General features: G+C 51.6%; 2 protein-coding genes across 2 annotated transcripts in view; one reads left to right on the top strand and one right to left on the bottom strand.

Moving 5' to 3' along the window:
* The window catches only part of INPPL1 (inositol polyphosphate phosphatase like 1), a 76824-nt gene extending 74286 nt beyond the window's left edge, over positions 1–2538 (top strand). Inside the window, exon 28 of the mRNA XM_039369754.1 lies at positions 721–2538. Coding sequence (XP_039225688.1) covers positions 721–811 — 91 coding nt within the window. The 3' untranslated portion in view covers positions 812–2538. The remainder of the gene's footprint in view (positions 1–720) is intronic.
* Positions 2539–6570: 4032 nt separating this feature from the next.
* PHOX2A (paired like homeobox 2A) lies at positions 6571–21499 on the bottom strand. Its single transcript, XM_039369768.1, has 3 exons — positions 21251–21499; positions 15912–16099; positions 6571–11303 (listed from the first exon to the last, which is right to left on the bottom strand). Exons 1-3 carry the CDS (start codon positions 21462–21464, stop codon positions 10848–10850), a joined length of 858 nt encoding a protein of 285 aa, XP_039225702.1. The 5' UTR covers positions 21465–21499; the 3' UTR covers positions 6571–10847.
* Between the last annotated feature and the right edge of the window lie 4408 nt (positions 21500–25907).

Here is a 25907-nt window from a genome sequence, read left to right as displayed (position 1 = left end):
CACCATTTTAGACAAGTGACTGTCTAGTCTCCTCTTAAAAGTCTCCAGTGTTGGAGCGCCTACAATTTCTGGTGGCAAGCCTTTCCATTGCTTAATTGTTCTCACTGTGGGGAAGTTTCTCCTTAATTCCAGCTTGCTTCTCTCTTTGATCAGTTTCCAACTATTGTTTCTTCTCTTTGCCTTCTGGTGCTTTGGAGAATAATTTGACCCCCTCCTCTTCTTTGTGGCAGCCCCCCCACAAATACTGGAACAGTCCTATCATGTCACCCCTATTTCTTCTTTTCTCTAGACTAGCCAAACCCAAGTCCTGCAGCTGTTCTTCGTATGTTTTAGCCTCCAGGCCTTGGATCATCTTAGTTGCTCTTCTCTGCACTTTTTCCAAAGTCTCCACATCTTTTTTGTGATGTGGTGACCAAAACTGGCCGCAATATTCCAGGTGTGGCCTTACTAGGGTTTTATAAAGCGGTACTAATACTAATCTAATACTAATCTGACCCCTGGATGAATGTTACTGTATTGTTTGTCTTGTTAAGTTATATTGTGTTTTTATTGTTAGCCGCCCGGAGTCCTGCGGGAGTGGGGCGGTCTATAAATTTTAATAAATAAAATAAATAAATAATACTAAAACGGTATCTTTTATTATTTTCTTACACTTCCAAGCCTGTGATTTTCTAACCTATCCTTCCTCCTCCTCCTCCTGTTCCCCCCCCCCCTTTGCAGTGATATCACCGAGGAAGACCTGGAAGAGGCCGGGGTGATGGATGCTGGCCACAAGCAGCTTCTCCTGGAGAACCTCCGGCTGAAGAAATAGCCGGGACTGCTGGGGGCGACGTTGGCCCGCTCGCCAGATGTGCCTTCTCTTTCCGGTTTCACCCTCTCCCCCCTTACAGCTGCCCACCAAGGCTCCATCTGCCTTCTTTTCCGGCCCCCTGGAGGGGCGGATTGAAGCCCACCTGCGGCCTGCAGCCCCCGTTTCCAGATGTGCCAGGGACATCGTTGCTCCTGGAGAACCGGGGGCGGGGGGGTGGGGTGTCCAAGCATCTGGAAGGCGACATGGCCTCGGCCTGTACGTGGGTTGAGGCTGCCCTGGGTTAAGTTATTCTTATTTATTGCCACGCAAGAAGGACCCCCCCCCATGCTTTTATCCTTACAGAACCACATTCCCCATCCAGCCTAATTTCACATCTGTCCTGGGAGGGGGGGGGTTCCCAGGAGAAGGCCACTTCCCCCCCCCCCCAGAGCTGCTGATCGGGAAACCAGTGGCTCCAGGCTGCCAGCGGGCGTCCCTTTTGGGACCACCAGTCACACACACACACACACACCCCTTCAATTCAGAGATTGGAGGCAGCCAGTGGAAACTCCCTTTATTTCCCGGGGTGGGGCAGAAATTGGGACAGGGAGCGCAAAGGACGTTCCAGAGCCCGTTTCTCACACCCCCCCTCCGAGAAAGGACTCGTGGGAGGTGAATTGTCACGTTGCTGCTGACGGTCAGCTTTTCTTCTGCGACCCGCTTTGGGCCGTGGCTCTTTTCCATGTCCCATCATTTCACGTTTCCGGGAAACTTTTGCAAAGTTTTTCAAAGTCCAGCTAGAAATCTCTTTTTTTTTTTTTTCCCTACGAAAAATCTCTTGCTTTGAGAGCATTTTAAGCCTTAAACCAGGGGTGTCCAGACCTTGGCCACTGGAAGACTTGTGGACTTCCCACTCCCAGAATTCCCCAGCCAGCCATGTCTGGCTGGCTGGGGAATTCTGGGAGTTGAAGTCCACAAGTCTTCCAGTGACCAAGGTCTGGACCCCTCTGCCTTAAACCGCCATACATCTCCTCCCTTGAGGGTTTTAACCGTCCCGTGGACGACAATCTCCAGATTAAACTCAGGTAGCCTCCAGGAAAGAAGACACACACACACCCTTGAGTGGCAGTGCCAAGTCTGGTAGAATGCTCTTGGACAACTGAGCTGCTGGAGCCATGGACCACCACATCTCCATGAGGTCCTCCACCCTGCCTGGCAGAAGCTGCTGGTTCTCCAGAACAACCCATCACGAAGACGTCAACCCCTGGCGGATGGACCATACGCTGAGCAGCTGTGCAAGCTGCAGAGCTGGGATCTCGGCCAAGGATGGAATCTTGTCTTGGGGAGATCTAGTGATGGTTGATGCCAGAGGCGCGTTGAAGAGTCCCACCACCTTTGGAGGTCCACCAGCTTTGAGGTTCTCCTATCCACCTTGTTCCTTCACGTCCTTTCAACCAGGGCTTTCATCCAGCAGATCCCATCTCGGGCCAGCCTTCGTTCATCTTGACTTGGGAGCGATCTGGGGGGGGCAGGGGGGCTGCTCCCCTTACTCGTGCCAACTGCAGTGCCTGCAGAGTCCGTTTGGATCCGGGTTCAAGGTAGCCAAAGGCCGGAATCCAGGCCGTTGCCTTGGTTCTGCTCTTCTTTCTCTCTGGGGTGGGGGGGATGTCCCCTTTGCGCCGTGCCTTATTTTACACTAGGGAGGTGGGGGGGGAGGTGGAGAGGCAGGGGCTCCCTCCCCCCCCCCCGTTACAAGAAATTTCAAGGTAAATTGAACCCAATGGGAGCCTTGTTGAGGGCTTTCAACTTAGCTCGAATCCCGGTTAGTGTCTTAAGAGTCTCTTCCTGCATCTCCTAAACCTCGTTGATAAAGAGTGTTGAAATTGTCTTTGTTGCCGTTTGATTGGCACAAGCAGGGCTTCTCAGGCTTGGCGGCTTGAAGATGGGTGGGCTTTAATTCCCAGAATTCCCCAGCCAGCCAGCACAGCTTCCTCCCGCCTTTCCCTCTTTCCCTCTCCTTTCCCTTCTCCCTTCCTTATTGTTTCCCTTCCTTCTTCTTCCTCCCTCTCTCCCTCTTCCTTCCCTTCTTCCTTTATTGTTTCCCTTCCTTCTTCTTCCTCCCTCTCTCCCTCTTCCTTCCCTTCTTCCTTTATTGTTTCCCTTCCTTCTTCTTCCTCCCTCTCTCCCTCTTCCTTCCCTTCTTCCTTTATTGTTTCCCTTCCTTCTTCTTCCTCCCTCTCTCCCTCTTCCTTCCCTTCTTCCTTTATTGTTTCCCTTTCCTCTTCCTCCCTCTCTCCATCTTCCTCCCTTCCTTCCCGCTCCTTCTCCCTCCCTCATTGTTTCCCTTCCCTCTTCCTCCCTCCCTCTCTCCCTCTTCCTTCCCTCCTTCCCTCTCCTTTCCTTCTCCCTCCCTCCCTCATTGTTTCCCTTCCCTCTTTTTCCTCCATCTCCTTCCTTTCCTCCCTCCCCTCTTACCTTCTTTCCGTCCCTCCCTTCTCCTTCCTTTCTTCTCTCCCTCACTCTTCTTCTTTCCCTCCCTCTGGTCTTTCCTGTCCCTGCCTCATTTACTCACATCTTTCTTCCTTTCTTTCCCTCCCTCTTCTTTTTCATTCTTTCCCTCCTTCCTCCTCATAGCAAGCTGGGGGATTCTGGGAGCTGAAGTCCACCCATCGTCACGCTCCCAAAGTTGAGACGCCCTGGGCATAGCCATGGTTTCATGACTGGGGAAGACCCTTGAGGTCCCTCGTGGAGATTCTGCTGAGAACCTCCATAATTCCCAGCTCACGGGCACGGGAGCTGGGGAAGCTGGGAGTTGTAGTCCTCCCCATCCAGAAGGTGTGAATGGAGAAGAGTCTGGGATCAGGCTTCTAGGACCTTCCCCACCTCAACAAAGCAGAAATGAAGGATATTCTGTGTTTATTCTTCCTTTATTTGGTTCCTCTTCCACTTGGGGGGAAGTCAGCGCCTTGTGCTGCCTTTCACCTTTTCTCTCTTCAGTTATTACTAATGTTTGGTGTGAGTTTAACTTTACTAAATTCTACTCCGTTGTGATCTGTATGCGTGTGTGCTTTTTTAAAAGTTTAATTTAACTTCCATTTGAAACTCTTTGTATGCTTAATATCTTAGCCTGCCGAAGAAACGGCTGCATCGTTCTTCCTGGTCCTGTTCAGATTTCACGCCTTCGATTAATACGTCATGATACAATAAAAGGGCTTGTTTGCGTACCGACGTGCCCTCCTTTTCATCCTTTCCTAGCTAGAAGCAGATAAACATTGCAAACCAGTTTGGTGGGGTGATTGAGCACATCTGGAATGTTGTGCGTGCTGTGGGAACACTCTGCAGAATGGGACAAGCAGAAAAGAGGTTTGCTGACCGATTCAGGTAACCAGAAAGTAAATTTAACACAAAACCGATCTAGCCATGCCTATCTCTAAACTAATTTTTGCTGTCTTCATTTGCCGGGTTCCTGGAACATCCGTGTTTTAACACGCCGGCTGGGGGATTCTGGGAGTTGAAGCGTGCCCCGTGCACGCTGGGGGATTCTGGGAGTCGAAGTCCACCTGTCTCAAACGTTGCCAAGTTTGGAAAACACACTTCGGTGGAAGCCAAGGGCCTTGTTTGACCTACTTCAAACCTCCAAGAAACATCTGGAGGGAAACAGCAGCTAAAAAAGCAAGCCCTCCATTGCAGACCCTAACCCAGGGGTTCTCAACCGTGGCAACTTTAAGACTTGTGGACTTCAACTCACAGAATTCCTCAGCCAGCAAAGCTGGCTGAGGAATTCTGGGAGTTGAAGTCCACAAGTCTTAAAGTTGCCAAGGTTGAGAACCCCTGCCCTAACCCGTGTGAAGCTGCTTCCTCCACCACGATGAAGCAAGCCACACTTGCAAAGGATGGCCCAAAACATGGCCAGTCCCTTGCCATCCCAAGGGCCCTTTGTGGAGGGTGCAGAGGGGGACCGCGGCATTCCCAAAAGAGCAGCTTTCGATCCTTTGATGAGAAGGGACAGTAGCTGAACATAATAAGACATCTGGGCTAAAAGATTGTGGGAACAAGGCTATTTTGAAGCACTGTTGCATCAGAATGCATGCTGTCCATCCTCATTCTTACTTTCAAAGAAAGCTATAGAGTCAGTTTGGTCTAGGACAGGCGTCTTGAAACTTAGCCCTTTGATGACTTGTGGACTTCAACTCCCAGAATTCTGTGCTTGGTTGAGGAATTCTGGGAGTTGAAGTCCACAAGTCATCAGAGGGCCAAGTTTCAAGACGCCTGGTCTAGTAGATAAGACACTTGACTAGAATGCAGGTAGCCGTGAGCCCAAGCCCCACCTTAGCCATGAATGTTGGCTGGGTGACCTTGGGCCAGTTGTCCCCCCCTCTCTCTCTTAGCCCTACCCACCTCACATTGTTGTTGCAGGGAAAAAGAGCAGATGTGTTGGATATGTTCACCTCCTTGAATTATTTGCAAAAAGCAATAATAATAATAAAGGCAGGATACAAACAAATAAGGCAGCCCAACGGAAGTCTCCCTTGCGTCCTTCAATAAATTAAGTTTATTTGGATTAGCAGATTTTGCAAATCAATAAATTACAGAGCGGGGGGGGGGGGAACAAAACAAAACAAGCAAAGCCACACAGAACAGCTGACCAGGGATGGTGGGGGAACCAGCTCAGTGATGGAGAGATAGGAGTAGACACAAGCTTTGAAAGAGACCCTTTGGACGTGGCTAGGAAGCCCATTGGACTTCTTTGTGGCCACCACAGTGCCTAATTAGCCTTTCCTATTTAGTCACCTCTCTGGGTGTGTGTTAGACAACAATTCCACCAGAGTCTGGAAAATATGGGACTGTAAAAGCCGACCCTTCTTGTAGGCCTCTCCCTGGAAATCCTATCTACCATCATGGTTTGTCTTCACCACTTTTTCAATTACTTGTTCTGACTCCCAACCATGGTTCTCCAAGACCTGTCTTCTCTAAGCCAGGTTAGACCGTGATCTTCACCTCAGGAAGAAGTCTCGGTTAATTCCGCCCATACCCAACATAGGATGGAGACATCTGTGATAATGCTACGGGAGATGTTGCTGCATGGACAAGGAGGGTCCCAGTCTGGTTCTTCAGAGGTCCTATCAAATTGGTTGGGATGAAAGCCACACCTTGGGCATCACTACAAAATGTGGACTGCTAAGAACCTGGTTAAGAGGCTAAAGAACCGGTGAACCCTTAATTGGGGCCCCAACTTTGATCCAGGCTTCCAGCTACCCTAATTTGTGTCAAGATGGGTGGACACCAGAAGGTGAGAACATTCGCAGCTTGCTTTAATCCAGGGGTGTCCATCCTTGGCCAATTGAAGACCTGTGGACTTCCACTCCCAGAATTCCCCAGCCAGCCATGAGTTAGGGTTAAGGTTGACTGGGGAATTCTGGGAGTTAATGTCCACAAGTCTTCCAAGTGGCTTTAATCTAGGGGTCTTCCAACTTGGCCCTTTGATGACTTATGGACTTCAATTCCCAGAATTCCTCAGCCAGGCACGCTGGCTGAGGGATTCTGGGAGTTGAAGTCCACAAGTCATCAAAGAGCCAAGTTGGAAGACCCCCCTGCACTTCAACTCCCAGAATTCCTCAGCCAGGCACGCTGGCTGAGGGATTCTGGGAGTTGAAGTCCACAAGTCATCAAAGAGCCAAGTTGGAAGACCCCCCTGCACTTCAACTCCCAGAATTCCTCAGCCAGGCACGCTGGCTGAGGGATTCTGGGAGTTGAAGTCCACAAGTCATCAAAGGGCCAAGTTGGAAGACCCCCCTGGACTTCCAACTCCCAGAATTCCTCAGCCAGGCACGCTGGCTGAGGGATTCTGGGAGTTGAAGTCCACAAGTCATCAAAGAGCCAAGTTGCTTTAATCCCTCCTTTTCCCAAAGGCTGCTTGGATTTTTTGTGGCGGTAAACCCCGTTCCATCAATAAATAGTCATACGCAGGACACACACAGGACTTCACACTGAAATGAAGAAACTGTCCAGATGACAAGGAGGGGAAAAAAAAAAAAACCAGGAGGAATGCAAAAATGGCGGATTGAGAAGAAGAAAAAGGACTGGGCCAGACTTTTTGGGGGGAAAGTTTGCCCATTTCTTCTTTTTGTTTCCCCTCTCCTCCTCCTCCTCCTCCTTCTGCGAAAGGCAGTCTCCATATTCAGAACTCCATGTCACGAAGGTCTCCATGTCACGAGGCTCGTTTCTCACCATGAAAATACAAAATGGCTACTCTGGGCTTTAGAGACCCGACTTGGCTGTGGAATTCTGGGAGTTGGAGTCCACAAGTCTTCCAGTAGCCAAGGTTGAGCAACTTAGCTTTAGAGAAATCTCCCTGGGAGCTATGGGTGCTGTCTCCTGCTGCAAAGACCCCCGAGGGGGTGTGTGATTAATACCCGGATAACCTGCTCTGCCCACTGTGTTTTTGCCCTCTGCCTTTGTTGAAGGGATGTTGGATTCCATCCTCTCTATACCTCTATACCAGGGGTCTCCAAACTTGGCAACCTTAAGACTTCTGGACTTCAACTCCCAGAATTCCTCAGCCAGGACCTCCACAGCTCAACCCTGCGCTCCACAGATTCTCTTCTGCTGATTTACACAATGTGTCCGGCGCCCACACCCACAAAACCGCATGCACACAGACACACAAGGCCACCCAAGATTAACCACCACCAAGCTTCACAGCCAGAGAGGACGTTTAACCCACTTGCTTAGATGTGTGGTGCAAAGACCACCTGCTGGTCACTCCTGGTCAGGGGCAGCTTCAGCCTTATTCCGTGACCAAGCCAGAGTGAAACCCGTGAGCTCCTGGTGAGGTGGGCCAAATGTGGCCTTTGTCTGCCAAGGCAGCGCCGTGAAGAGGGAAGGGGGACCTCTCTCCACCTCACTCAGGAGAAGACAGGAGCTTCTGAGAAGGTCCTGTCTCCTCAGCTGCTGTAGGCTTTGACGCTTGGGGTCTTCCCGTTCTTGGGAGGAGGTGGCCGGACCATTTGCCCCCTTGGACCCTCCCCTCTGCAAGGCAACCCCCAAAGCCCTCCAACCTTGGCCGGACCTAGGCAGAGATGGACCTCTTTCAGCAAGACTTTGGCTGGAAAGCCAGAACTTCTGCCCATGTGAGAAGTGTCAACATAGACTTGAAGTTCTGTCCCGAAGCAAGTGCTGAGCAGTGCTTTCTCTTCCCAGGGTCTTCCCAAAACAGAAGGGACTTCCAAGAGCCCTCTGCACCCTCTCTCCACCCAGCCGCTGTAGCCGCAGCAGGAACATCATCCTCAGAGAGCAGGAGGTATCTAAGGGTACTTGCTGATGCTTCCCATCTTAGAGCTGTGTCTGCATCACCCACAGGTTGGCAGGAATGGACAGTAGAGCCCACCCATTAGAGAGAATCACTGTCCATCATGGACCACCAGCAGCAGCACCTTTGCAGGAGATTTGTGTTTGTCCAGGTGCATCTCACCTGTCTCCCATCTCTAGGATTTTTGCATGATGGTATTGATGCTGAAGGTCCAAACAGGAGAGCTTGCTGTCCCTACTAAAGGCTTCTGCTGCCTTGGTCTTCAAAAGGAGCTGGAAGGATGCTGTGGGCCAAGTTCTCTTCAAGAGCTGAGTTCTGAGCTTCCAGAACCACAGACTAGGTCCTTCTGGGAGTAGGCATCGTTCGAGGTTGAGCGATGGGGTGCAAAGAGGCCCAGACCAGCAGGGGGAGAGCAGCTGGGTTCACCAAACATCCTCATAGAGATCACCCAATACCAAGTGGCTGAATTTGCACATCATCGGTTAGATTTCTCCTGGGGGTGGTGTTGTGTTGTGGCTTGCTGAACCCTTGTTAGAACCTTGTAGACGAAGCCTACGGATCTCCTGTCATGGGCCCCTTTTCCAGTGGGAGCAGTTGTTGTGTTCTGCATTCTGCACAAGTCCTTCTGGTCAACCTGAAGGGATGGCAGGAGTTGAAGGCCAACACAACTGAACCTTCAAAACCCATCAGCACTGGAAAGATCAGGAGCTGTTGAGGTTCTCCAGGAGCTTCCTTTTCATACCAAGGTTCCAAGTTGGGAAACCAACCTGGAAAGTTTGGACATTTTCAAACAGGGATGGCACAGCTTTATGGACACAAGTTTGTGGGATGCAGGACTTACGGTGGACACCCTGTGCACCCTTCTCCTCGTGGAACTTTCCCTCTTGAAGACAAGTAAAGGTTTCATCTCCAGGCTGCCATAAATCAACCATTTCCAGAAGAAGCTCCTAACATCTCTGGTACTGCTTCACTGGTTCATCTTCTTTGATGTCCTCAGGGCAGGATATGAGGCGTGAGTGACACCCCAAGGCCCCGCTCTAAAGCAAAGTAGCCCAGCTGGACCTCCACCCTGTGGTCATTCCCTGTCCAATCTGTCAACGGGGCATAAAATCCATTAATGTTGAGGAAGAAAATGATTGAAACAAGACCTCTGTTCAGGTAGCAAGACCCCCCCCCCCAAATAGCAAGACCCCTGTTCAGATCTCAGTCATCTTTGCATTATGGATGTCCGACCTCAAGAAGAACGTCTTCCCTCCCTTCTCGTGAGGTTCATGATGATGGCGTCGGTGGTGATATCCATCCGGTCACTTCCAACTCTTGGCGGTTCTATAAGCCAGGTCTCTCCACTTGGACAACTTCTTTGAGTTGTTTTGTGCTCTGGCTGGTGCCAGCTCTGATGGGGGGGGGGTGAGGTCCCCGATATGGGTCTACCCCAGGTCAAAGGGAGTGACAAGGAGGAATGACATGTTGCCCTCATCCAGAAGTCTCCAAGAAGCTTCAGAGCTGTCCTCTCTCTGCCCACTGGGGCAGAGGGACAAGACATCTTCTCCACCAGGAAAAAAATCAGCCAAGTTCTATCCAGGAAGCCCACCCTTCAAGAAGAGACTGGACAGCCATTTGTCTGGTCCAGTGTTTGTATCCTGCTTGAGCAGAGGGTTGGACTAGAAGACCTCCAAGTCCCTTTGGCATTCTGGATTCTGTCGCACCACCACCCCCAGCTCTTTGGAGGCTTCGGAACTGGGGCACGGTAAGACCAGGAAGGTTGTGGGAATATAAATAAGAGGACAGTTGCCTTGCCTCGTGGCCTTTTTCCATCTCCAACTGTTGAAGATTCAAGAGAGGGAAAAGAGGACCTTCAGCCCATTGCTAGACAGAAGCCCAGAGTCCACAAGGAGGAAAAGAAAGAGAAGGGGGGAAAGTGTGGGGTGAAAGGAGGGCACGGTCTTTCCTCCGTCTTGGGGATGGATGTAGAGTCTCTCCTACTTGCAGAGATGGGTTCATCCACTCAGCCAGCCTCCTGAAGCCCAGGGGCTGTGGGAACTCCACAGTTGTCACCTGACCACCCTCAAAGTTCTTATCCCACCAGCTGTCAGTCAACCTGAAGACCTCCCTGTCACCTTTTGTGAAGTGCACGGGTGCCACCAAGCTCAGCAGATGCCTCCTTCTTGGTTGATGTTGCTGACCCCAACCCAGCCGTAGATAAATAGGCACTCTTCACCCAAGCTGACGTGCTGGACTTCACCTTCCCTCATCCACAACCTAGTGAACGCTTGGGCAGGGGATGAGAGGCGTTGTAGTCCAGCCAGTCTGGTGGACACCAGGTTAGTCTTCCTCATGCCCCAATATAAGCATCTTGAGCAGCTTCGTGGAGCAAGGGAGAAGCTCAGTTGATCCACTAACTCCTAAGTTGACCATCATTAAGAAGATGGGGCAGATCCACCACCCAAGAAGCCCTGGGTCTCCTTCACGCAGACGGGAGGACTGGGTGATCCATTCTTGGTTCCCCCTCCCACCCAATAGGGCAGGAGATGACAAGAGGTCTCAACAAAAAAACAGAGGATGTAGTGGTCGTCTTTGTTCAGAACCGTTTGAAGCCATTTCAGAGGTGGCTTGGCCAGGAAGTCAAGAGAAACCACCGCTTGTTGAGTTCAAGCTGACTCCCCACCCTTGGGGCAGCTGGACAGGACCTCTGGCAGTGATGGGAGGGAAGGGGTTGTTGTGGGTCAGCAGCATGTGGTTGTGCTTCCGTTAGAAGAGGTTGGCCTTGAGTGGAGATGGCTTCCTGTGGAAGGAGGACAGGACGCCGGAGAAAGGTCCGGGCATGGCGGCTTCCGAGGGCTGCCAGGCCTTCAGCAACTCGGCCGTGTTGGTGCCCCCATTGCTGGTGCTCACGCCCGCCCACAGGGGGGACTTGAGGCTGGGGGTGGCGTGCCCGGCGCCCAGGCCTGGCTGCCCTGTGCCAGGGCTGGGGCTGAGGCTGTCGGCCGGACTGTTCAGGCCCCCGGCAGCTGGCAGGGAGGCCGTGCTATCCGGCGTGGGACTGCAGTTGGACTCCTTGGACTCGTCATCTTCAGAGGAGGACCGGGGGTCCGGCTTCTTGCTGGCCGCCGAGCCGTTGCCGCTGTTGTTGCCGCTGTTCTGCCCTTTGGCGTTGGAGGCCCGTTCTTGCTTCCGGAACTTGGCCCGGCGGTTCTGGAACCAGACCTAAACCGGGAGAGGACAGATTTACTCCCCCAGATACAACCAGGATGGGAGGACCTGGGTGCTCTCTGAGCTTGGACATCCCCTTTCGTGACCCAGCTAGGTAACATCATCAGCGCTGGAGGAGGGGGGGGGCTGGCCCCCCATTTATACCCAAAGGTCTGACCCGGCCCGTGTTGGTTTCTTCCTGGTAGTTCCTGATTGTTTTCTGCTTTATGGTTTGTCAGGTATTAAGCCCTGCTTATCTGGGTGTTGGATGCTGGAGTGGACCTGTCCTGGTCAGGCCTATCTAATCAAGAAACTGCGGGGAATAAAACAGCTCCCCAATCTACACTGTGCAGGCAAGCTATTGGACATAAATGGAGAACAAACCTCCCTTCCGTCTAGCACTGACGATGTTACCTAGTTGGGTCATAAAACGTCTGCAAGAAAACCCACCAAGCTCAGAGAACACCAAGAACCCCACAGTCCTCCTCCTCCTCTTTCTCCTCCTCCTCCCTTCTAGCACTGATGATGTTCCCTAGTTGGGTCATGAAATGTCTGCAAGAAGACAACCAAGATCAGAGAGCACTAAGGATCCAGTATCCTCCTCTTCCTCCCTTCCTCCCTTCCTCCCTTCCTTCCTTCCTTCCTTCCTCCCTCCCTCCCTCCCTCCCTCCCTCCCTTCCTTCTAGCTCTGATGATGTTCCCTAGTTGGGTCATGAAATGTCTGCAAGAAGACAGCCAAGACAGCACTAAATATCCAATATCATCCTCCTCCTCCTCCTCCTCCTCCTCTCCACAAACCCCACCACTGAGGAAGTTATCTAATTGGGTCACAAAATGTCTGCAAGAAAACCACCAAGCTCAGAGAACACCAGGGACCCACCCCCCTCAATTCAAATGTTCTCTTCCACCATACAGACAGGATGGCCGCAGCTATGACAGTAGCTCCCTTGCCCCCCCCCCCCCTAACTGCCGGACACACGGAGGTCTCCCATCTCCACTGCCTGCTTCTCCCCGCTGGCTTTTTCAAAAGGCAGGGGTGTGTATTTACAACACAAATGGCCATAGTTGAAATGTAAATGGACCCCTACGAACCCCACGTATTTTTTTTACAAACGCTGTTCTTCATTTGTTCACGTTGAAATAATATATAAAACGGCATAGAATATAGACATATAAAAATTAAAATCCTGCGAAACAAGAGGTTTTTCTCTCTCTCCGAATCTCGGGAGAATTTTCCGTTTTCTTTCGCTGGGCTTTTAAAGTGTATTTTATTTCTGCAGAATTTATTTCGTTGCGGGAGGGGTTTATATCGTTCTCTCTCTGTTTTTTTTCCTGATTAGATGAGGTGGAAGTTTTCTCTTTAGCTATAAAGAAAGCCAAACGGCTTGAAGAGATTGGACTCACAAGGAAGGCAAAACCCACAAACCATTTCTCGCACAGCCCCACCTTTCCAGAGAATATCAGCAAAATTTGTGGCTTCTCTGATAAAAAAAATAATAAGAAGAAAGCAATTTTTCCCAGCAATTTTTTGGGGAAAAAGTTAAGCTGCTACTATTATTATTATTATTATTATTATTATTATTATTATTATTATTATTGTTGTTGTTGTTGTTGTTGTTGTTGTTGTTGTTGTTGTTGTTATTACTACTACTACTACTATTATTATTACTACTACTATTATTGTTGTTGTTGTTATTATTGTTATTATTATTATTATTACTATTATTATTACTACTACTATTATTATTATTATTACTATTATTTGACACAGCAATAATATTTTGGTGTTCATCCTTTTTACCTAAAAACGACAAGATTAGTTTGAAACTGACATTCTAACATGGGGAGGGAGAATTCGTGTCACCCCCCCCAATCTCACTCCTTGCAATCGTTTTAAAATCGTTTTTTATCCCAAGCTTACTAACCAGCCTTACTTAAATAATTTTTATCCCAAGGAACTTCTACCTGACAAATAAAATGTCGGAATTTTTTCTTTTGGCAAATTTATTTATCAAATCTACATGACCTGCCCATTTCAAATACGGGACCCTGGACAGCAAAAGATTAAAATCAGAAATCAAAACAGCCCCCCAAAATTGTTATTTGCAATCTCTGCCGTAAAGGAGGGGGTGGGCTTTTTTAAGTGAGGGAGGGGGCAGAAAATGACATTTGGAGACCAGCCCTTTAACAACCAGGCTTAAGAATTCCTGTTAAAACAGAAACGGATCTGGGGGGGGGGAACCCAAACGGGAAGAGCCCACAAGCGGCTCTTCCTCTCATCCTGCCTCTCTCCCCCCCAAAAGGACATTTATTTACTTATTTTTATTTATGCATTATTTATTTGTTTGTTTATTTATCTATCCAGCCTTCGTTGTTTTTTTTACAAATAGCCACAAGAAATAATAAATAAATAACACAATAAATATATATATATTTTTAACAAACAACAATCGACAAATAATATTTTGCAATCTATAAATTTGCTTTTTTTTCTGCTCGGCCTCTGCCCCATCCTACACACACACACACCTTCCCCAGGGCTGCTGCAGAGAACGTTAAATTAAAAAACCTGGCTTTTTAATTTCTGCAATCCTAGAATTTGCCATTTTTGCAGGAGTTTTAAAAGTCTGCAATTTTAAACTCCTGCCATCCTGAAATCCAGAACGAAAACGGCGCCGTGCTTCTCAGGGCCCCCTCCTCACGTTGTGGCTGCTTGCCCCCCAGGTCTGTAAAGCTTTCTCCCCCCCCCTTTTTTAAAAGGAGCTTTATAGACACTGGACTTTCGCTAAGCTTTCCTGACCCCTACTTTCTGTCTATTATGGTTGATTTATTGTTGCTGTTGTTCTTCTATTTATTTTATTGTTGTGTCTATCGTTTTAGTCTGTTGCGATCCTCCGAGGCTTTTGAGTTCTTGCTTTTTATTATTTTTTTTTCTAAAAGAATTTAAGCCAGGAAAGCAACACGACTTTCCAAAGGATAAATTAGCAAAAGGCAATTAGAGAAATGCAAATGAACAAAAGGCAATTAGTAAAACTGTATGGGTGAACCGTGGGCTTTCCAAGGACTTGCAGAATGATGACACGCGTGGTTAGCTGTGGGAAAGGAAACACTGAATCGCTATTAAGCTACTAGCTGTTATCTGTTTGCAGGGGTTCTCAACCTTGGCAACTTTAAGACTTGTGGACTTCAACTCCCAGAATTCCTCAGCCAGCAAAGCTGGCTGAGGAATTCTGGGAGTTGAAGTCCACAAGTCTTAAAGTTGCCAAGGTTGAGAACCCCTGGTTTAACGCCACCGTATAAACCGCTAACTGGGATCAGAGGATGAAATCAACCCGAGAGGTTCCGTTGAAATAAAGGCGCTAACTAAGCGTTTTCAAAAGCCACGTTTGAACCGAAGGGGTTCCGAAAAACCGTGCAAAGAAATGAAATATAAGGATGAAGTAAAACGTTGATGCTTCCTAGCTGGGCAAGGAAACTTCTACACTCAAAACGGCTTTTTTCCCCAAAGGCAGATGGACTGTTGGTTTTTGTTTTGTTTTGTTTTGTTTTGCCTTGAACAAAACGTTTCGTTTCTCATCCTAGAAACGTTGATCCGATGATCTGGGTGGCTGAGAACACCTACAGATCTCTTTCTACCAGAAAGCCAAGTTCAGAGAGCACCCAGGACCCCACAGAAATTAAATACATGCCAGGAATTATGTGGGGGGGGACCCCGTTAAAGAGCCTGAAATCCATTTCCCCCCCCCCCCGTTTTCAATTTTGTGGGTCCGGGGAGACGTTCCTGCTCCAAAGATTCCCGCTGGGGCATCAGCTGCGGAAGGAACCGCCTTTTATGAAGAGATGGACGAGGGGGGGGGGGCAGGATAGCAGTCTTCCAGTATCTCAGGGGCTGCCCCAAAGAAGAGGGAGTCAAGCTATTCTCCAAAGCGCCCGAAGGCAGGACAAGAAACAACGGGTGGAAACTCATCAAGGAGAGAAGCAACCTGGAGCTAAGGAGAAACTTCCTGACAGTGAGGACAATTAACCAGTGGAACTACCTGCCTCCAGAAGCGGTGAATGCTCCAACACTGGAAGCTTTTAAGAAGAGACTGGACAGCCATTTGTCTGACATGGTATAGGGCAGGGGTAGGCAACCTTGGCTCTTTTATGACTCGTGGACTTCAACTCCCAGAATTCCTGAGCCAGCACAGCATGGCTGGCTCAGGAATTCTGGGAGTTGAAGTCCAGGAGTCATAAAAGAGCCAAGGTTGCCTACCCCTGGTATAGGGTTTCCTGCCTGAGCAGGGGGTTGGACTAGATGACCTTCAAGGTCCCTTCCAACATTATTGTTATTGCTATTATTATTATTATTATTATTATTATTATTATTATTATTATTATTATTATTATTATTATTCTCCCGGGTCAAGGGATGATGAGGGGCAACGGGGGGGAGAGGAAGGTGAGCCCCTCCCCCCAGATAGAGGAAGCTCCTCCCTCACCATAGTTGGCCCCTGACCCTGGCTGGGGCAGAAGGCGGGGGGGGGCGCAGAAGGAAGGGGTGGGCGAGGGTTCCCGCTGCCGCTCCAAGGCCGTGGCTGGGGGTGTCGGGCCGCCCCCTCCGCCCCCTCCCCAGCGACTCACCTGCACTCGGGCCTCGGTGAGGTCGATCTTGAGGGCCAGCTCTTCCCGGGTGTAGATGTCCGGGTAGTGGGTCTCGGCGAAGACCCTCTCCAGCTCCTTCAGCTGCGAGCTGGTGAAGGTGGTCCGGATCCTCCGCTGCTTCCTCTTCTCGTTGATGGTGGAGGGGTCCGAGAAGAACTTGTACGGGACTGCAGGGGGGGGGCAGAGAGAGGAGGAAAAGAGGGTACGGCTTAGGACCCCCAGGAAGGGAGGCTGCGCACGGGGGGTGGGTTAGGCTAGTTTGGGGATCCTGGTTCGGCCCAGTGATCCCTCCCGGATCTCTTCAGGGATGCTGGATTATAAGCCTTATGTAGGAATTATGAGGTCCTTGGGCTTTCTGAGGTAGCGCTGATGATGTTACCTAGTGGGGTCATGAAACGTCTCAAGAAAAACACCCAAATTCAGAGAGCATCAAGGACTTCCACAGCCCCCCTCCTCCTCCTCCTCCCATCCCAAACTCTACTCCCTTCTAGCGCTGGTTGGGTCATGAAATGTCTGCAAGAAAACCACCCAATCCTAAGTCTTTCCTTCCTTCCTTCCTTCCTTCCTTCCTTCCTTCCTTCCTTCCTTCCTTCCTTCCTTCCTTCCTTTTCTTCTTTCTTTCCTTCCTTCCTTCCTTCCAGCACTGATGATGTTCCCTAGTTGGGTCATGAAATGTCTGTGAGAAAACCACCAAGCTCAGAGAGCACCAGGGATCCCACAGTCCTCCCTCCCTCTCTCCCTCCCTCCCTCCCTCCCTCCCTCCCTTCCTTCCTTCCTTCCTTCCTTCCTTCCTTCCTTTTCTTCTTTCCTTCCTTTCTTTCTTCCTTCCTTCTTTCTTTTCCTCTCTTCCTTCCTTCCTTCCTTTTCTTCCTTCCTTCCTTCCTTCCTTCCTTCCTTCCTTCCTTCCTTCCTTCCTTCCTTCCTTCCTTCCTTCCTTCCTTCTTTCCCTTCCTTCCTTCCAGCACTGATGATGTTCCCTAGTTGGGTCATGAAACGTCTGTGAGAAAACCACCCAGCTCAGAGAGCACCAAGCACCCCTCGTTTCAACCCTGGGCTACAAATATTCTCCTTTATTGGTAGGAATTGTAGCCCAGGACGTGCTGCCAACATGTTGGCCTCAGTGAAGGAAATGGATGCCTAGCTGCGAGGCTCACCCCCATCTCTGAAGGTGCCCAGCAGAAAATGTAAAGGTTTGTGGGGTCCCTGGCGCTCCCTGAGCTGGGTGGTTTTCTTGTGGATGTTTCATGACCCAACTAGGGAAGATCATCAGTGCTGGAAGGAAGGAAGGAAGGAAGGAAGGAAGGAAGGAAGGAAGGAAGGAAGGAGGGAGGGAGGGAGGGAGGGAGGGAGGGAGGGAGGGAAGGGAGGGAGGGAGGGAGGAATGAAGGAAGGAAGGAAGGAAGGAAGGAAGGAAGGAAGGAAGGAAGGAAGGAAGGAAGGAAGGAAGGAAGGAAGGAAGGAAGGACTGACTGTGGGGTCCTTGGTGCCCTCTGAGCTGGGTGGTTTTCTTGCGGACGTTTCATCACCCTACTAGGGAACACCATCAGTATTGGGTGATGAAACGTCTGCAAAAAACCCACCCAGCTCAGAGAGCACTAAGGAGCCCACAATTCAACCTTAAGCCACAAGTATTCTCCTCCACTGGTACTCAGAGATTGCTCCCTAGAAACCAAACATTAGGAGAACCGCCAGGAGCATCAAGGACTTGTGGTTCTTAACCCGAGTTGCGAAGCAGCTGCTCAAATCTGGAGCTGGCTTGGTGCGAAGGGATGCTGCGTCCCCCTCATCCACCCACCCACCCACGCACCCACAAAGCAAAGAGTTTCCTAGAACGGGGCCCTCTGCGTCGTGGGAATCGCTTTTTGGAGGAGGAGAAAATTCCTGCGCAGTCACAGGCACTCTTGCCCGGAGTTTCCTTCCCGGAGTATGGGGCGCGGGGGGGGGGCTCCAAGACTTCCTGCGGGAAATGGTGGAGACCGACCCGCGCAGGAAAAACACACACACACAAAAAACCTCCCGCTAATTTTCCAACCTTCACAAACGGAATAAAGAAAGAACTGCAGACGGCCACGAATTTTGCGCGTTTCTGCCCGGGAACGTTGCGCGGCGCTTCTTGGCAAAACGAAGCAGGGCGCGCGGGACGGCCCGGATTTAAAGACCCTTCAGCTGGAACGGGTGAAAGGTTTCTGCTTACCCTTTTCCCGTTCCAGATGCGGTTTTAATTGAATGGCCCATTCGGAATGGGTGACGGAAGAGACGGAGGGAAAGCAGGCAGGCTTAGCGCGGACGCTGGGCAGCTTCAGTTTTAGGGAAAGGGCCTGGCGGTCGCATTCGCACGGACCGCTAGCTTGGGAGGTGGTCCTGTGTGTATTCGTGGGTTGTGAGAACCCCCATTTCACGGGAACAGTCGACGTGGCGCCGCCTTTCTCTCTCTCCCAGGTTAAAATGAGAGACATAAAATGGGGAGGGGGCAAGGCGGAGGGCTGGCTACCTGCAACGGTGCCGTGTTTCCGTTTGTCGGGAAATTAACGATGAAGCGGCGCTCCAATTCGCCGGATTGCTCGGCCTCGCCCGGGGCTCTGCGGGGTCCGGAATGGTTGCGGCGCCTCCGGTCGGGAAAACCATGGGTAGCGAGGCATCTCCGTGGATCCGAGGGCGTCTCGTTCCCACGTGCCGGCCGCTTCTGCTTTCATTTCTTCTATTCTATTCTATATCCCATATTCTATTCCATTATAAATTCTATTATAAATTCTATTCTATTTTCTATTCTATTCTATTTCATATTCTATTCTATTCTATTCTATTCTATTCTATTCTATTCTATTCTATTCTATTCTATTCTGTAATTCTATTCTATTCTGTATTTCTATTCTATTCTATTCCTTTTCTATTCCTTTTTTATATTCTATTCTATTCTGTAATTCTATTCCATTCTATTCTGTAATTCTATTCTATTCTTTAATTCTATTCTATTCTGTGATTCTATTCTATTCTGTATTTCTATTCTATTCTATTCTAAATTCTATTCTATTCCATTGTATTCTATTCTATTCTGTTATTCTATTCTATCCTATTCTATTCTGTAATTCTATTTTATTCTATTCTATTCTGTAATTCTATTCTATTCTGTAATTCTATTCTATTCTAAATTCTATTCTAAATTCTATTCTATTCTATTCTATTCTATTCTATTCTATTCTATTCTATTCTATTCTATTGTTATTCTATTCTATTCCTTTTCTATTCCTTTTTTCTATTCTATTCTATTCTATTCTATTCTATTCTTTAATTCTATTTTATTCTGTAATTCTATTCTATTCTGTATTTCTATTCCATTCCATTCCATTCCATTCCATTCCATTCTATTCTATTCTATTCTATTCTATTCTATTCTATTCTATTCTATTCTATTCTATTCTATTCTATTCTCCGATATGGTCAGTTTAAATTAATCCTGGAGCCGAAGCTGAAAGAAGCCGCGCGCCAGAAAACCAGAGTCCGCGCGTGTTCGCTCCCGGCCAGAGGCGCTTTCTCCCGGCGCAGCCCAGCTACCGTCCCCGCGTCCCCTCTCGCCCCTTTTCCCGGGCCTCGGAGTGGGAGGGGGGGTTCCCCTTCTGAGTGGAGGCGATTCTCTCTTCCTTTCTGCGCGGCCAACTTGCTTCGGATCCACGCGTGACCCGAAGCCTGGGAGGGGGACGCTGGGCAAGCAAGGCGCGCCGGTGTGTTTTCCCCGCGTTTCGGCCTTCATCGGCTAAGGCAGAGGATGGAAAGGGCGGGGAAGGTGATTCCAACGAAATAACCCCAAATAAATGCAAATAAATCACTTAATGGAGACATTAATACCCGCAACCGCATCCCACCCTTGGCGCTTAAACCAACTTAGCGAATCTTCGGCTCTTCTCCGGACAGGCTGAGATCGCGCAAGGGGCGCCTCTTTCCTGCTCAGCTGCGCTTTTCCCGAATCGCGGGGCCCTTTCCGGCCGGGGGCAAAGGGGCAGGGGTCTCCCCAGGAAGAGGCGCCGCTTCTTTTTTGACTCCGTCTCTGACTCGGCCCAACCGCGGTTTCGAACGACTCCCGAAACCTCGAACGACTTCGCCGGCCAGTCACGGGTTCCCGAGGTCGTGCGAACGCAGCCGCCCAGCCCGAGTCCTGCTCCCCAGTCGCTTAGGAGGGGGCCCCGCTCAGAGCCGGCGGGCCGGGAGGGCGGCCCCGATCCGCCCGAAGGGACGCGATCCATTGGGGCGGCGCGGCGGCCGGATTCCCGCGGCGGGACCCAAAGGGCAGGTGGCGCCGACTCGGTTGTTGGCCTCCCGGGAGCCCCATTTCCAGACCAGCCGTGTACTACAACTCCCATCACTTCTCTCCTGGGCGGGCAGCGCATTCCCGGCGGAGGAAAACCCGGTGGCACCTTCCAGGGGTCTTCCTTGCGGAAGGGGAGAGACGGGGATCAAGACCCTGCGCTGGATCAGGACCCTCGGAGCAAGGCCAGGGCTCTTCCCCGGACGCGGGGCCCGGTCGGGGGCGGAGAAGGCGCCCCTCCGACGGGGGTGTCGCCAATTGCGCAGAGCAGCCCACGAAGTGGCACTTACCCGCGAAAGTGGCGCCTTGGGCGCCCGGCAAACGCGCCTCGCTTTGCGCCTTGTGGCGGTGACGGAGACCATTCCCGACTGTCGGAATGTAGTTCCCTCTCAGGCGTGTGTGTGGGGAGGGGAAACACGTTTTCGGGCTGGAAGGAATGGGAAGCGCCCCGTCCGAAAGCGCGGCTCAGCGCTCGCCTGGAGCGACTCTTCGACGGCTAGGGGCCCGGGGCTGCCCAGCTGCGCGCCCCCGGAGCCAATCCGGGACTGGGCGGGTGCGCAGTTCCTCGGACGACTCTGTGCGGGGGCTGCGCGCCCCTCCGATTCCCGGAGTGCATCCTCCCGTCGTGCTGGGGTAGCTCCCGTTGGGGAGACCCCGTTCCCTCTCCGTTACTCAGACGGGCAGGCCGGTTCGGGGGCAGCGAGCCGTCCATCCTCCCCTTCTCTGCCCCACCTGCTTGGAAGCAGCGAGGGCGCCCCAGAGACGTCGGGGCAGGTCCTTGGCCGAAACAGACCCTTCCCTTCCAGCACCCGGGACCCTCCGGGGACCCCCGAACCTCGACAGCGCCTGGAGAGGCAAGCGCAGCGCAGCGCAGCGGGCAGAAACTGGACGGGGTGCCCGAAAGGAACCCCCGGTTGCGCGTCCCGTTCCTGGCCAGCCGGCGCGGCCCAGCCTCCACTCCGGGCGGCTCGACCCCCGCGCCCATCCTCCCCTGCCTCCCCCCCCCGGCGGCGCCTACCTGCGGCGTAGGGCGAGGGCTGGTGGTCGCGCAGGGCGCCCAGGGCGCAGCTGGCCGAGGCGAGCGGCGGGCAGGCCGGGCTGGCGGCGAAGGAGCTGCGGATGGGGTTGTACTGGAAGGAGCCGGCCTGGCTGCAGGAGCTGAAGTCGGCGTAGGCCGACGCCTCCATGGCCGCCATGCACGAGTCGTACGAGTTCAGGTAGGAGTAATCCATGGCGCCCAGACCCCCCAGCTCCGGCTCTGCGCCCGCCCGCCCGCCAAGTGGCGGCGCAGCGACGGGGCGGGCGAGATATACTTGGCCGGCTGGGACCGGCAGAGGCGACAGGAGCCTCGGCGGCCAAGCCCCCCTCGGCCCCGCCCCGCCCCGCCCCCTCCCTTAACCCTTTCGGGGGTCTCGGCTGCGCTCCCGCCCCGACGGGTTGCCCCTCCACCGGTCCCCCTTGGCTTTGGAAGGGGGTCGCCGGAGAAAGAGGTTCCAGGAGAGCAGCAGCGGCGCTTCTCTCCGCCAGGGTCTCCCTCGGGATCCCCAAGGAAAACTGCCTCTTTCCCCTTCCTCCCGGTTGCAGCAGAGGGCCTACCTGGTCTGGCTGGTGTGTGGAAGCGTCAGAGCCTAGGCCGGCGGTGGGGTGGGGTGGGGTGGGGTGTCCATCCTTGGCCACTGGAAGACCTGGGGGCTTCAGGAGAATCCTGGGAGTTGAAGTCCACGGGTCTGCAAGTGGCCAAGGATGGACACACACACACACACAGAGAGGCAGAGAGAGAGAGAGAGAGAGAGAGAGAGAGAGAGAGAGAGGCAGACACACACACAGAGAGAGAGAGAGAGAGAGAGAGAACACACACACACACACACACACACACACACACACACACACACACACACACACACACACGGGGCCTAGGCTGTTGGTTTCTGACAAATTAGCCCGAATCAGGAGCTTCCAGATCCCTTCCCAAATTCCAGAGGGAGCATTTTCTGAGGATTGAAGATCGAACTGCTCCCTCTTCCTGTAGAGGAAAAAGGGTCCCCCCCCCTTTGGAAGAACAGCGCCCCTTTTCCCGGATGTCTTCCCCCCCCCCTCCAGACTTGCCCACAAGGAGTTGACACAGATTAAACAGACTTAACAAAGCGTTGCTGCTCCTTCTACCTGACTGGGCTTTGTGTTTTGGCACCAAAGGGTCAAATGGGAGGGGGTGGGGGGGCATCCCTCCCCCATCCAGCTAGGGACTGGGGGAGGGGGAAACTGAGGAGGAAGAGTATGAAATCTGGATGGGACCAAGACCTGTTGGATGGGACCAGACCTCCGTGTGTGGCCGAGGGTCTTCGGTGGGACCTCCGTTCCAGAGCACTTTCTCAGGACGGCTCCATTGTGCCCCCCCCCAGAGCGCTTCACAAGGGTCTCTGCGGCCTCATTCTGCCTTACAGCCCCTCCAATGACCCCCCCCCCAAATCCTGGTGTAGGGACAATAAATCAACTTTCGGGGTGCAAGTTCGAGATAGCCCCTCCCCCCTCGTCTTTTCTGTTCACCAAAGAGGGCAGCAGATAAGCCAACGGGAGGGGTTGATGCAACCTGTCAGGATTGCCCCCACCCCTAATCCGGGTTAACCCTAACCAGGCTTGGCCCTTCCTTGCGGGAAGCCGCTGGGTCTTTCACAGGCCTGGTTAAGCTTGTTGTGCGAATGCTGCGCTCCGTGTGGCTTGGCCAGGGGTTGGGAGGGGCGCCCCTCTGGCGCTGCCCAGCCTGGCTCCCCCCCCCTCTGCCCCTTTGAGAGGCAGGTCCTCGTCCCCGGTCCCACGGCCTCCAGCCTCCCCACGGACAGGCTGAACCCCCGGGAATCTCTTGGGGAAGGGGGTGACTCGCTTGGGGTGAGCCTCTCCCGTCGTTCATCCTCCCCAGCCCTGCCCTTGGGCTGCAAGGGTTAAAAGGAAAGCCCCGTCCCCCGCGTTTCTTTCTGTCTTTTTCTTTTTAATGCGGTTTGGAAATACGAAGGAAAGGAGAGAGGAAAGGAGACGCCTTTTCAAAATAAAACGAATGGAAGGAAATCATATTGGAGGAAAAAAAGGGACGCCTGTATATTTCTCTCTGCCTTCTTCCTGCAGACGGACAGACAGATGTTCTCTCTCCCTCTCCCTCTCTCTCTCCCTCTCTTCTCTCTCTCTTTCTGTTTCTCCTCTCTCTTCTCTCTGTCTCTTCTCTCTCTCTCTCTCTCTCTCTCTCTCTCTCTCTCTCTCTCTCTCTCTCTCTCTCTCTCTCTCTCTCGTCTCGGTTCTCTTTCTGTCTTCTCTCTCTCTTCCCTTTTTCTCTCTTCTTTCTCTCTCTCTCTCCTCTCTCCCTTTCTCTCCCTCTCCCTCTCTCTCTCTTCTCTCTCTCTTTCTGTCTCTTCTCTCTCTCTGTCTCTTCTCTCTCTTCTCTCTCTCTTCCCTTTCTCTCTCTCCTCTTTCTTTCTCTCTCTTCTTTCTCTCTCCTCTCTTTCTGTCTCTCGTCTCGGTTCTCTTTCTGTCTTCTCTCTCTCTTCCCTTTTTCTCTCTTCTTTCTCTCTCTCTCTCCTCTCTCCCTTTCTCTCCCTCTCCCTCTCTCTCTCTTCTCTCTCTCTTTCTGTCTCTTCTCTCTCTCCTCTCTCCTCTCTCTTCCTCTCTCTCCTCTGTTCTCTCTCTCTCTTCTCTCTCTCTTCCCTTTCTCTCTCTCCTCTTTCTTTCTCTCTCTTCTTTCTCTCTCCTCTCTTTCTGTCTCTCCTCTCTCTTTCTCTCCTCTCTCTCTCTCTCTTCTTTCTCTCTCTCTCTCCTCTCTCCCTTTCTCTCCCTCTCCCTCTCTCTCTCTTCTCTCTCTCTGTCTCTTCTCTCTCTCTCCTCTTTCTCTCTCTCCTCTGTTCTCTCTCTCTCTTCTCTCTTTCTGTCTCTTCTCTCTCTCTCCTCTTCTCTCTCTCCTCTTTCTGTCTGTCTCTCTCCTCTCTCTCTCCTCCTCTCTCTCTTCCTCTCTCTCTCTCTTCTCTTTCTCTCTCCTCTCCTCTCTTTCTGTCTCTTCTCTCTCTCTTCTCTCCTCTCTCTCCTCTTTCTCTCTCTCTCTTCTCTCTTCTCTATCCTCTCTCTTCCTCTCCTCTCCTCTCTCTCTCTCTCTCTCTCTCTCTCACACACACACACACAGAGCAGCCTTTGGTTTTTCTATTTAAACAGTTCCTTGCTTTTAATTCACGGAAGGAAACGTTAGAAAAAAGGGGAAGAGTTGGATTGGGTTGCAGGATATAATGTGCAAGCCAAGTTAGTCCCAGGGTTCTAGTCCCTGAGAACCAACTGAAAACACATTTATTCACCGATGGAACTAATTGGCCGCAAGGATGGGAATTTAGGGAGCCAAGAGTAGATTCTTGGAGGGGGAGGGTGGAGCCCATAAATTAGAGACTCCTGCTTCTCAACCTCAGCAACTTTAAACTCCCAGTCAACTCCCAGAATTCCCCAGGCAGCATGCTTTAAGATGGGTGGACTACAACTCCCAGAATTCCCCAGGGAGCACGCTTTAAGATTTGTGGACTTCCAGAATCCCACAGCTGCATGCTTTAATATGGTAGACTTCAACTCCCATAATTCCCTAGATGGCATGCTTTAAGACGGGCGGACTTCAAATCCCAGAATTCCCAGCTTCAGAATTCTGGGAGTTGAAGTCCAACCTAAAGTTGCTGAGGTTGAGAGAGCCCCTCTATAGATTGACTTGGCTCTTCTCCTACAGTGTGAACATCTCCGTGCAATCTCCACCAAGGGCTACATCTCCCAGAATTCCTTGGCCAGCCTCAGGGGGTTCTGGAACTTGAAGTCCCATGACTTTTCCACTGGGATAAGTTGCTGAAGTGAACCAGCCACCGGGCCTCTGCTCCTTGTATCTCGATTCTCTTTTGTAAAGTTGATGGAAGAAACCCTCAGTTTTAAAGGGGGGGGGAACGACCCCGGACCCCTCTGCCTCCCAAGGCATCCCTCGCAGCCCGCCTTCTATTCAGCCCCCTCCCCATCCATCTTGGTTTCTGTCAAACGGACATCTGCACTTTAGGCATCGTACTTTCCACAGCTCTTCCCACCAGACTTTTCTCCATTGTCCTGTTGGCCTCCATTTATCTGACATTCCTGGAGGGTCCTCCTGACTCGGCTGCCTGCCTGCCTGGCCTGGCTGTTGTTGCAAAGCCGGTGGGGAGACTAGGTGGGGCTTTCTGTCCTTCCAGCCTTCCTAGCAGTGTTGGGACTGAGCTCCAGAAATTAGCAGGGGTAGGCCACCTTGGCCCTCTCATGACTCGTGGACTTCAACTCCCAGAATTCCTTAGTCAGCATGGGGGAACTATGGCCCCTTCATGACTCGTGGACTTCAACTCCCAGAATTCCTGAGCCAGCTTGGGGGAACTTTGGCCCCTTCATGACTCGTGGACTTCAACTCCCAGAATTCCTTAGTCAGCATGGGGGAACTATGGCACCTTCATGACTTGTGGACTTCAACTCCCAGAATTCCTGAGCCAGCATGTGGGTACTATGGCCCCTTCATGACTTGTGGACTTCAACTCCCAGAATTCTTGAGCCAGCATGGGGAAACTATGGCCCCTTCATGACTCGTGGACTTCAACTCCCAGAATTCCTCAGCCAGTAGGGGGAACTATGGCCCCCTCATGACTTGTGGACTTCAA

Source organism: Crotalus tigris, unplaced genomic scaffold (genome assembly GCF_016545835.1).
Source record: "Crotalus tigris isolate CLP2741 ecotype Arizona unplaced genomic scaffold, ASM1654583v1 scf7180000021220.622782, whole genome shotgun sequence".
Lineage (NCBI taxonomy): Eukaryota > Metazoa > Chordata > Lepidosauria > Squamata > Viperidae > Crotalus > Crotalus tigris.
Note: the sequence above shows the minus strand (reverse complement) of the source record. Positions and strands in the feature narration are given on the sequence as shown.

Bases quoted from the DNA above. Each gene is read 5' to 3' on its own strand.
- PHOX2A (XM_039369768.1), bottom strand. From the start codon at position 21,464: ATGGATTACTCCTACCTGAACTCGTACGACTCGTGCATGGCGGCCATG. The intron at 16,100-21,250 runs GTAGGCGCCGCC...CCCCCCCTGCAG, and splicing joins GCCCTCGCCCTACGCCGCAG to TCCCGTACAAGTTCTTCTCG. The intron at 11,304-15,911 runs GTGAGTCGCTGG...CTCCCGGTTTAG, and splicing joins TCACCGAGGCCCGAGTGCAG to GTCTGGTTCCAGAACCGCCG.